Source organism: Tupaia chinensis, unplaced genomic scaffold, assembly GCF_000334495.1.
Source record: "Tupaia chinensis unplaced genomic scaffold, TupChi_1.0 Scaffold145208_1, whole genome shotgun sequence".
Lineage (NCBI taxonomy): Eukaryota > Metazoa > Chordata > Mammalia > Scandentia > Tupaiidae > Tupaia > Tupaia belangeri.
The window spans coordinates 2,786,187-2,798,714 of NW_006205068.1; the positions used below are offsets into that span (position 1 = coordinate 2,786,187).

A 12,528-nucleotide genomic window follows, 5' to 3' on the forward strand; every position below is an offset into this window, starting at 1 on the left:
GAGGCGAGTGGATGTGAAGCGCTTGCGGCGTAGCCATCCCCCCAGGGGGTGATATCTCGCTTTCTATCTCTCTGTCTCTCTCTGTCTTTCTGGTGAGTGCATGTGCCCTATGGCAAAAACGTCTCCAAAAAACAAACAAACAAAAATCTAAAATCTCACTTTGTGGGAGAACAGTTTTCTGTTCTAGACCATTCTGTTCCTAATAACAGAAAATATACAAGCTTAGGTAGTGTAAGAGAATAGAGATTTATTTAGCTCACAGTTTGGAGAACCAAGTTCCGGATTTCCTGATGGTGGGATGGCAAGCCCAAGCAGGTGTCACATCAGGAGAGAACAGGAGCACACATCTCTCTGTCTCTCCTTATAAACCTGCCAGGGGTCAATCATAGGGACCCTGCCCTAATCATCTAATTACTCCTAAAGCCCCACCTTTCAATACTCTGAAGGTATTACATTTCTTAATATTTTCACAGTACAACCAAATTCTAACATGAATTTGGGAGGACACCCAAGCCATAGTACCCACCATTGGGTATACATAGTCAGATTGTCTAGCTCTGGTGAGGTGTTCAAATAGTTGTACTCAGTCTGGTCTACAGTTGGACTTTTTCTTTTTAAGTGGTTTCTAGCTTTTCTTTCTTTTCTTTTCTTTTTTTTTTTTTTTTTTACATTTTTGCCTTTAAGGCATGTATGCTTGCCAGAGAGAGACAAGACAGAGACACAGAGAAGGAAAGGGAGAAATCACCTTGCAGGGGGTTGGCCATGCCACAATCCCTTCTCTTCCATTTTCCTATTGGGATTTTGGACACACATGCACAAGCACCCAGTGTGAGTTTCAAGCCACTAGGTCCAGGACTCAAAGGAGTCCAGAGCCTTAACCACCATGACACCTGTTGGCCCCTCTAGCTTTTTTTTTTTATAGACAATTTAAAGCACACACAGAAGTAGAACAGAACCATGAACCCCATGCACTTAGGCCCAGCTTCAGTCATTATCTACATTTTCCACTTTTGGTTTCTCTTTCCCCTTAGTTTTTGTCTCTACCGCTGAAGTCTTATTTATTTTTATTTTTTTAAAATTAATTTATTTTATTTTTAAATTTAACTGTATTTATTTATTTATTTTAATTTGACCAAAGAGGGACAGAGAGAGATAGGGAAAGTGAGAAAGCAAACCTCCAGGTCTGGGACTCGAACCATAGTCAGCCTTGTGGGAGTCCAGTGCCCTTAACCACCACGCTACCTGCTGGCCCCTATTTTTATTTTTTAAAAATGTTTATTTCATCCATGAGAGAGAGAGTCAGAGAGACAGCACCCCTAACAGGTCTTCACACCACGATCCACCCCAGTGTCAGCCAACCAGTAACTCTGGCATACACATGCTCATTGTGCCTGGGGAGGTCCTAGGATGCGAACTCTGGACCTTTCCTTTGTGAGTTGTGTTACTGCTACCCCAACTGCTAAAGTCTTTAAAAGTAAATCCTAAATATCTTATTTAAGATAGTCCATTATATTTTATTTACTTTTTTTAAGTTTTGCTGCAGAGTGTATATGCTCATTGGGGTAGTGTGTGTGTGTGTGTGTGAGAGAGAGAGAGAGAGAGTGAGAAATCATCTCCCAAGGGGTGATGGCCATGCTGCAGTCCCCTCTCCTTCTCCATTCTCTCAGGATCTTGGGCACACATGCCCTATGTGACTTTTTTGTTGTTTTCTTAATGGGGATGGCCTACAGGAAAGTACTAGAGTTTGGTTAACAGATTATTTTCTGTATATTGTGTTTCTACAATGTGCCTAGCTCAGAAAGCATAGCCATCTGCCTTCATTCCTCATGGGTTGTTTCCACGCTTATAGCTACTCTTTGGGTGTGAGTATCCTCATCTCCAGGCTCTGAGGGACAAATGAAGTCAGCTGTAGAAGGGGCCCCAAAGTGATGCTGTAGCACAGTAGGGGCTTCCAGGTGCCAGGCCCTGGGTGGGTTCTCACAGTGAATCTAGCCCCTCTGGGCAAAGTGCTCTGAGCCTATTATAGGAGCACAGTGTGGCACGGGGAGAAGCCGGCTACTGCCTGGAGTGGGGTATAGGAGGCTGAAGGAGTCCTAGCTGGAGAGTTATGCTGTCACTGCCACGTGGGATGGGACTGCCTCTGAAAACTAGTGTCTTCCTGCATCCTCGAAAAGACCAAGTACTGAGCTCCCCGTCTGGCCTGTGAGCCGTGTGAGGTAGCACAGGTCACAGTGCTACACAGCTTCATCTTAGCGGCTTTCACCAATCTGACACCACAGGAGATGGCACCCAGGGGGTCGTAGAGAAGGCACCACTGTGGGACTGAAACCAGGAGTAAGTGGAGTCCATATACCTGTGTCTAAATACCTCGAGGTTCAAAGTAAAGCTGATGTGATTAAATGGTGTGTTCTCCTGGTCGCTAACATGCCATCATATCCCCTGGTGGCCAGGTTTGAGTTCCTCCTCACACATCTGCAGGGAATGTGGCAGCTTGGAAGCCTGGCTGCAGCCCACCCTTCTGCCCCACCCCTTGTTCCACCCATGTGCATCCCCACTGTGTGTGTCTAGACTCTGTCCACACCCTCAGCAGCTGCCCTCTTGAGTCTACGGGGTGCCTGTGTTGCCCCAGGAGGGACTCAGTGAGGCTGAGAGGACCATGTGGACTTCGGCTAGGCACATCCTCATGGATTGTTGACTCTCACCCTGTGGGCTGACTATGTGGCTCTCTGGGGCTGGTTTCCTAAGACATGACACAGGAGTGAAGGGAGCACCCCGGGTTGGGGGGATGTGGGAGCACGTGAACAGGCCTGGCGGGCTCTTGTATAGACATTGGTCTTCTTTCCCTGTATCTGCCACCCTGACAACGTTCCATTTTCCTTTTAGGCAACTGATGGCACAAGAACCACTGGAAAAACTGGGATTTGGAGATTTGATAGATGGAAAATCAGAGGCAAAAAAATAACTTCTGATGAGAAAAGCACTGGGCTGTGTCAAAGGTACCCAAGCTAGAGCACATCACATGGAACTGAGGGCCTGCGTGTGGCCTTTCTTGGGACAGGCTCTCAGGACGCCCTGACATACTCCTCCTGAAGCCAGTCAGGCATCCTCTGTGGGTCCCTCTCTTAAGTAGGGAAATGGCTATCTCCTGCGCTCCCCAAGTTATTTTCAACAAGTGTTCTTCCTTTTAGATTCTTATTTCTCCTTAAGAGAGTGGCTTTATCTTTAAATCCACATGTGTGACTGAGTTCCCAGGGAGGCTCGTGACAGGAGGTAAGATGCCACTGGTGTCACTCTTCATGGCCAGCGAGTGCCCTGGGTCTCCTGTAAAAGGGTGGCTTTAGTGCAGTGCTCTGAGTAGCTTTCCAAAACCGATATGCTCAGTGTGCACGGATTTCACTGCTATAGACAGACATGGTCAGAAAAGAACCTTTCCCTAGAAACATTTTCCTTTTCGTACTCATGAGCATATATGCCAGTTCACCCTCCACCACCACCAGAAGTGGAAATTGAGATAGTGAAAAGTTGTTTGTCTTTTGATACATTTGATTTCTTGGGTTTTTCTGGTTCTGCCTGAACAAGTTACCTTTATAATAAAGGGTAATTTTCTGATTTGTATCAGACTGTAATTATAAAACTAGATATTTAATTTCAGTAACTCACATATTGTAATCCTGACAACTAGAATGCCAGTACATACGTAGTGAGAGTTACATGGTTGTCTTCTAATTACTCTGTGAAAATATTAACCCTCAGTATCAACCAGCTCTTACTGGAGACCCTCTGAGGTCACGTCGAAGTGGTGGTCCTGCCACATCACAGTTTCCAGTCACAGGTTCTTAGAGTAGTGGTTCTCAGCCTGAACTGTTTGCAGAATTACCTGTGAGTCATTTCAGCATTACAGGTGCTGAGTCTAGGATGATTTTGATGTGTGCCAGGGTTCAAAACCATGAACAAATGCTAGTACCATGCCTCCTGTCTGGGCCTGCTGGCCTTCAGATCCACTCCCCCTTCCCAAGCACTGCAGGCTGTTTCCTTGGCTCCATTTGGCCAGTGGACGGCAGTGATGAGATTGAGAGGACAAGGGACAATCCAGGGCATGTCCCCCTTGGGCAACGAGGCTTTTCATCTTTTCTTTTCTCCCCACGTATTCATGGTAGAGCACATGTATGCATGAGAGAGGGAGAGAGGGCACCCTCCACAGGGTCTCGTCATGCCACAGTCCCCTCTCTGCAATGGTGAGTCTTCTCTAGTTCTAGAAGATGGGGGAAGCCAATGCAGTTGATCCTGGGCTCCAGGAAGAAGGCTGCTCTGCACCCCAGGGTGTGGTTGGGGCGGCTCCTCAGCTCATCTCCAGTTCTCCACGGTATGGTCTGTTTCCTGTGCTGTGGTGGGGCCCTTTATTAGACCGCCTTGAGCAAATGCCTCCTTCCCTTGCCTGCGTGCCTGGACTGGCACCCCTGCTCCCACTTGCAGTTTGTCACAGTTCTATATTTGGTCTCTGTCATGCTTCTCTGTGTGCTGTAGATTTTTTGGCATGTTATTGCTAGTTTAGGAAAAGTCTCAGTTTTTAGCAGCAAACCAAACTAAGCCGTCAAAATATTTTGTATATGCCTAATGTTATTTATTGCAACAGTATTTTTAACTAAAAGATACTGAAGCAACCCAAATGCCCTCTCCTACAAGAGCACGTTTAGACACTGACACAGCCACACGGACACTGTGCAGCTGCAGGAAAGACTGTGGTGGGGAAGAAGGAGGGCAGTCTGACTGATAGGGAGAGACGTATCATGCTGCTAATGTGGGGAAAGGTGAGTACGAAAGAGTATCTATAGCGTGTTAAAAAGGAAAAGAAGAAAGAAACTGTACAAATAACTCCTTATTTGTACAAAAAAGAAATTCAGGCAGGATAAACCTGAAACTGATGAGAGTGGTTACCACCTGGGAGGGCCGTGACACCTCTGAGTACACCGTGTCACGGAGTTCTGACTCTGAGCCATGCCAGTATTTTACATGCTCAGAAAACAAATAAAGCAGGATTTGACAGTACTGCCTAGCCGTATTGCGGTATTAACAGTAACAGCCCAGTCATGTTACAGATGCACACTGTGTCCCACTACAGCGGTGCAGAAGGCGGCAGTAGCCTAGCAACCTACAGATACCCACTGGGACCCACCGCAGGGGTGAGGGAGACAGGACAGGCCTAAGTAACTTCCAAATGCATGCCATGACCCAGTGAGGGTATAGAGGGCCCCATTAGCCTGAGTAATGTTGGAAAACAATTTTGCCTAAAGTGAGGAACAAAAGACAAGATTTTCATTTTTAAGAATTACTTATTTAATTTTATTTTTTATTGTTCTTCAACTTGATCGGAGAGAGAGAGAGTGAGAAAGCATGCCTCGGTCCAGAACTCAGCCATGTGGGAGTCCAGCACCTTAAGCACCACACCACTTGTCAGCCCCTCAAAAAGACAAGATATTATAGCCTAGGTAATCGTTTTCTTCCACATTGACAGCAATTATGAAACTTTTTTTCCCCATTTGCCAGAGGGTGCATGCACTTGCAGGGAGGGTAAGAGTGAGCAAGCACTCCCCTATAGAGAATGGTCACGCTACAATCCTTTTCCTCCCTTCTCCCTCCCTTCAGGATTTTGGGCATGCACACACACATGCTCGTTGTGTTTCTTAAGCCACCAGCTCCGGGACTCAAACGGTGCAGTCAGCCATGTGGGGTCCAACTACCTTAACTACCACACCCAGGTTACACCAAAACTGTAATCTAAAATAGAATAAACTGGAAATATATTGTGCTCCAATATATTGAACTTAAGATTTTTTTCCCTTGCCTTAGAGCACATGTACTCACTGGAAAAGGAGATAGAGACAGTGAGAGGGAAAGTGAGAAATGATTCTCCAAGAGGAATGGCCATGCCACAATTCCTTCACCTCCTGGAGTCTTGGGCATGCATGCACATGTGCCCAGTATGATTTTCAAGCCACTGGATCTGGGACTTGAACCATGGTTGACCATGTAGGAGTCCAGCAACATAACCACTATACCATTTGCTGGTCCCAAACGTAAGGTTTTCCAACATAAAGGTAGCTAGATAAAGAAATGGATTTAGAGATGTGTGTGTATGTTTCACACAAACATATTCTAGCTCTGCCCTGAGAGGGCCTAGAAGCTGCCACACCCAGCATCCAGTCTTGGCTCTGATCCTATTCTTTAATTTCCCTTTATTCATGGTAGAGTGCGTACATGCAAGAGAAAGAGACAGGAAAGCACTCTCCACAGGGTCTGGTCATGCTGCAGTCCCTTCCCTCCCCCTTCCTTCTTCCTTCAGTCCTCCAGCCTGTCAGACTCTGGGCACTTGTACACAGGCCCAGCATGTCTCGGGCTGACTGGGCTGAGGATTCGAATCACCAAGCCATGTGGGATTTGTTTTCTTTTGTTTCTTTACTTTTTTTAAAGAATTATTTTATTTTTTATTTATTCATTCATGTTTTAATTTTACCAGAGGGAAGGAGGGAGGGAAGAGAGGGAGAGAGAGAAAGCGAGAAAAGCAAGCTACCAGGTCCAGGACTTGCACCATGGTCAGCCATGTGAGTGTGTCCAGCACCTTAACCACCACTCCACCTGCTGGTCCCCAAGGGATTTGGTTTCTTTTGAGCAGTGCATTACTGCTGCGAGCCAGCCCTGGTCCCATTCTTTAATCAGAAACCAAGACTCCTGGCTGGCTCCAGGACTGGGGCAAGGAAGTTTCAAGATGAGCTTAGAGTATCATGTGCTGAGAGTAAAGATGGGCTGAGAGAAATGATGTTCGCAATGTCGAAAGAACAGGCGGCAACATGAAGGACCTCCTAGTGGCCAAACCGGGGACAGTGAGCAAGAAAATCAGTGATGGTGGTACCATTATAGCCCACACGAATCAACATCCAGGAGTCCACGCAGGTAGAAATAGTTGCGTAAGTACATCAGTGGGGAAGGGATGGCTCTTCCTTATTCTGGACTAACGTAGAAGAAATGATGGGGAGAGAAAAAAATCACCATTTGACAATTACCACAGTGATAATGATTGCAGACAAGAACCATCAGTAGCCCCCAAAACTGGTGGGCAGAGTGTAATAAGGACATGATGTGGGATGTTGTCAAGTCTGAGACACCTCCCTTGAGATGCCTGGAGATTGCAAGGAAGCGGTGGTGCCTTATGGTGGGGACCACTGTAGCCGAGCAGCTGTCATCAGGAGCCAGATTCGTGCACTGAGCACTGGACATCACTTGGGATTTTCTTGTCTAGTATGCATAACTTAGTGTCATCATGAGGAGACATCGGACAGACCAAACTGAGGGATATACAAAGTAACTGCCAGTACTCATCAAAAGTGTCAAGGTCATGGACAATGAAGAAACTGAGGACGAGAGGAGGCAAGATGTGACAGCTCAATGGCCCTGGGATGCTGGACCCAGGGAGGGTTACCAGCATTGTGTCATCATTGATTTCTTGGTTTTATATTTTAATAAATAATTGTTTTATTTAATTTTATCTATTTTAATTTGACCAGAGAGGGACACAGTGAGAGAGAAGGAAAGTGAGAAAGCAAGCCGTCAGGTCTGGAACTCAAACCGTGGTCAGCCATGTAGGAGTCCAGCAGCCTTAACCACCATGCTACCTGCTAGTCCTGGTTTGGTTTTGTTTTTAAGAGAGAATCTTGCTATGTTGCAATCCTCCTACCTCAGCCTCCCAGCTGGGGCTGTAGACATGGGCCACTATGCCTAGCTCTTTTCTCAACAGGGTCTTTCTGTGTTGCCCTGGCCAGGCTTGAGCTTATGGTCCTCCTGCCTCAGTCTCCCGAATCACTGGGTTTACAGGTGCCTGCTACCACACCTGGCCTTTAAGTTGGGCCAGGAATCAAACCCAGACCTCCCATGTGATCCCAGCCACAGAGTACAGTGTCTCAGTGTGCTACCAGGGTTGGGCTGGATTTCCTGATTTTGAATATCGTGCTAGGTTATGTGAGATGTTATTTGGGGAAGCTGGGTATATGAACTCTTTTCTGTCCATGCAACTTTTTGGAAATCTGAAATTAATTTGAATTGAAAAAATTTAAAAACATTTTATGAAACTGTAGTTGAACTTTCTGTATCCATGGTTGAGTAAATTCTTTTGATTGAGTAAACTCACTTTGAAATAAATGCAGTGAAGTTCAAATAGGAATAATATAGATACAGACATGGTTTCAGCAAGTTATGATGAAGTATAAGAGCAGTTTGAAACGAGTTGTAGGACAGGCAGTCTGACATTTCTACACATCTGCAGAACCTGCTGATTTATTTATTTATTTATTTTTAATTACCAAAGGGTGCCTTTGCTCGCCAGAGAGAGAGGGAGAAAACACTCTCCAGTGGGGTGTGGTCATGCTACAATCCTGACTCCATTTCTTCATTCTGTCAAGATTTGGGACCTGCACAATGCATTGGCTTAGTGTGCCCCTCAAGCTGCCAGGACCAGGGTTCAAACTGTGGTTGGCACATAGGAGTTGGCTTCCCTAACCACTAGGCCATGCTGGAGCACCTTGGCATTGCCTTTGTTTTTCTGGATCTGGGTTGCTAAAGCAGTGTTTTGGAACCCAGACATTCTGTTTGTGTCTGCCAAAGCTTCTCATATTTTTCATAGTCCATCATTTGTCAGAGAAAGATTGTATTCTGTTTCTTATATATACTGGCTTTGATAAGCCAATTACATGATTTGAAAGTGCCCAGAAGGACCAGTGGACAGCATAATGGCTATGTCACTGGACTCCCATGTAGTCCATCACAGTTCAAGTCCTGGACCTGGCAGCTTGAAACTCATGCCAAGAGTGTGTACATGTGTGCCCAAAATCACAAGAGGAGAATGGAGGAGAAGGAATTATGGCATGGCCATTCTCCTGGGAGGTGATTTTTCTGTCTCTCTGGTGAGCTCATGCATCCTATAGAAAAAAATCTCTAAAAATAAAAGTGCCCAGAATGTTCTCCCAAGTGTTTGCCTTAGACATGAGAAAAATCAGAGATAGCCATGGTCACAGTCTGGACCCATGGTCACCTTCCTGAGAAGCTGACTGACGAGGGCAATACGTTCCCCCCATTGCCACCCACACATCCCTCGGTCTGGCTTTCTGTGGCTCTGGGGACGAGGAGCTGGAGGGCTTGGAGACGAGAGCCTTGCGTACACAGATCATATCAGGAGAGTTTGGCCCCAGCTTGGGGCTTCTCTCTTTTGCTGGCCCTGTTCAACCTAGCCTTCAAGAACAACTCAAGATTCTTCCACATAAAGCTTCCTGGGTTAGTTTTCCAATTGCTGCTCTGGGAGGGCACTGCCAACCCAGTGACTTGAAGTAACAAGTGTGTTAGTGTTCTGGAGTTCAGGGATCTAAAGTAGTCCATGGAGCTGGTTCCTTTTAAAGGCTAAGAGAGAATGCAGTTCCCACCTATGCCAGCTTCTAGAGAAACCTCCATTACTTGACTTGGCTTGGCTTGGGACTCTCCCTCCATCTTCAGGCCAGCAGGTAGCACCTTCTAGTTCCTCTCTGCCCTCCACTGATGTGCTTCCATTTTTCTGACTCCCATCCTTTCATGAAGACCCTGTGACTACATGCTCCCTCCCACCCTGACCCGACAGTCCAGGGTAATCTCACCTCAAGATCTGTAATCTACTTGCAATATCTCTTGCCATGTAAGGTACCATATTGACAGGTTCAAGGATTAGGATCCTGGACCTCCAAGGGCATTCTACCCACCCTACTCCCCCAGTATAAGAACATCAGCTGTTTTACTCAAGCTTGGCTTTTGCAGGGCACGTGAGCAACATTAGGTCTCCTCTGTGCAAAGGGACACTGAGGCCCACCCAGAGCCTTTGCGACGGTGACTCAGCACATGTCCATGCTCCAAAGGAAGTGTGAAAATTGCCAGGGGTGGTCATGAGTGTCTATGGGCCACTTTACAGGCTTCTGTTAATTATCTACAACAACCAAGTCATGTATAGAATTTTCTCAGGGCTAAGTTTTTTTTTTTTTTACTTTTTTCCTTTTTTTTTTTTTTTTTTTTTGCTGTTGGGCATGTGGTCACACTACAATCTACTCTTCTCTCAGGATTTTGGGCATCCATAAACATGTGCCTAGCATGTTTTCAAACCTCCAGGTCTGGAACTCAGACCCATTGTTGACCATGGGAGATCCAGCCGCCCTAACCTCCACACCATCTGCTGGCCCATCCAAGGTCTAACTTATATTTCTGAAATCTTTGGTGCTAGCTTTGTTGCTGCTTTTTGGCTAGCAAGTGACAAGGGTTATATATTTAATAATGGAACGAATAAAAAGAACAGCTAGTTGCGTGTGTGGCATGAGCCCTCGTTCTTGGAAGGCGTTTGTCTATCCAGACACATCCTGATTTTATATGGATACAGAGAGGTTTGGAATACTGTACAGTGAATGTTAATGGTACCCCAGTGAGGGGATTGTTTGATGATATGTGGCTTTCTTGTATTTTTCTTTATGACTCTATTTTATAACAAGCATGTATCATTTTTTATAGAAACAATAAAATCATTAGTTTAAAAAATCCTCATTGTTGAGTTGTAATTTTATATCTGCTATAAATTATACACCTCCAGTTGTAATTTTTTATCATCTATGAATATAGCTGCATCGGTTTATGTTTCCTGGTAAATTGCTCTGGCGTATGTGTTGGGAAGCACTGCTGTATTTGCTTGGGTTCTGCAAGGTATGGGACTGGCCTTGAGGCAGGCCTGCTGTTCCTGGCAGGCAGTTGGCTGCATGCTGAGTGGGAGGGGGTGCAACTTGTTTCCCTAATGACATTTTAGGCTCTTTGAGGAAGGGATCATGTCTGTCAACTTCTGTTTCCCCTATAGGAAACCTTGAACAACTGACCCTCAGTAAATGCATGTGGCCTTATGAATGCATTCCCAAAGACCGAGATGGACTGGCCCATACAAAGGGCTTTTCATCCATGTTCCATGTTGTCTTGATGACAGTCTTTGCTTGAAAAGAAAGAGTTCCTGGGACCAGCAATAAGCGTAATGGCTATGTCGCTGGACTCCCATATAGTCGACCACAATTCGAGTTCCGGACCGGGCGGCTTAAACTCACGCTGGGCATGTGTGCATGCGTGCCCAAGATCCCGAGAGGAGAATGGAGAAGGGATTGCGACGTGGCCATGCCCTCGGGGAGGGGGGGTTGATTTCTCGCTTTCTGTCTCTGTCTCTGTCTTTCTGGCCAGTGCACGCGCCCTATAGCAAAAACCTCTCCCCCCCCCCCAAAAAAAAGGCAAGAGTTCCTCTCTTTGGTGTGTATCATCTCATCCACCGTGTGCTTAAATTAAATCTTTTAGTGAGATTAATACATATATGGTCAAGGAAGCAGGGATTTTATTAAAGAACTTTCTATGAAACTGTTGAACAAGTGACTGCCATGATACTATGAACAAAATTATGGCTCTCCAGTCTCTTCTGGAGGAATGAGATAAAATGTCACAGCTCTGGGTTTATTGATTATATAGTGGAGAGAGTGCCCGCAGAGCAGAAATGTGCCTCTGGAGAAGGAGGGCCTTGGTGCACGCATGATCCAGTCAGCTGGACTCCATCAGCACCACCCTCAAGGGAGCCTCAGGAGTTTGCTACCCACCAGCTCACTTCCACTAGGGAAAAGAGTGTATCACCTAGCTGTACCCAGGACACCTAATAAAGAGTGCCGACGTGGGTGAAATCCCCCAGTGAATTGCCAGTATCTTGTAGGAATTTGGGGTACTGGTGACTGTTGTGGCTCAAGAAGGTTTCTTGCTTCAGCTGTGGGGAGAGGAGGGGAGGGCAGCATGTGTTCCTCAGTTGTGACTCTGCCCCTCTGCTGTCCCGGAGGCCCCACACGTGTTGAGGCCTGCTGATCGTGTTCAAGTGCAAGACGGAACAGAAATGCAGTCTGCTCTGGGTTACCACTCTGGGGCCCTCTGGTGACTCAGGCCCTGATGTTGGACTTCACAGAGACAGGAGTGGAAAAATGAGAAAACACTGAGGGTAATCTCCCCCTAGCAGATCTGCAAGTAAATCTAAACTGTGTCTGCATCTATCTCCCCAATAAGCTGTGGGGATTTCTTAACCAGAGCAGCAGATGTCCTGAGCTGGACTTCACTGGCTCAGCACTGGTACAGGGGCTGGCACACAGCAGATGCTTTATTCAGATGCTGGGCCAGTTTTGTGGCACAGCAGTGATGTGTGGCTCTAGAGAAGATAGATCCCACATGGTAACCAGGGGTCAAGTCCCTGGTCTGGTCAGCCTGAAACATGCCAAGCATGCACAAAGGCTCAAGAGCTGATGGGCTTGAGGAGTAGAGGAGGGGGATTGCTCACAGCACAGGGTGAGCTAGCTCCCAGCCTCTTGGTTTTGGTTTTGCTTAAGACCCCCAGGGGCTTCCTGTCCCCCACCAACTGAGAGCACCCCCTCCCCCAGGGAGCATACCTGGCTGGTTGCCTCTCAGGAACTT

General features: G+C 46.5%; 1 protein-coding gene across 1 annotated transcript in view; it reads left to right on the top strand.

Moving 5' to 3' along the window:
• COX19 (cytochrome c oxidase assembly factor COX19) overlaps positions 1-5,793 on the top strand; it is a 14,625-nt gene extending 8,832 nt beyond the window's left edge. Inside the window, exon 3 of the mRNA XM_006167888.3 lies at positions 2,884-5,793. Coding sequence (XP_006167950.1) covers positions 2,884-2,962 — 79 coding nt within the window. The 3' untranslated portion in view covers positions 2,963-5,793. The remainder of the gene's footprint in view (positions 1-2,883) is intronic.
• The last annotated feature ends 6,735 nt before the right edge of the window (positions 5,794-12,528 follow it).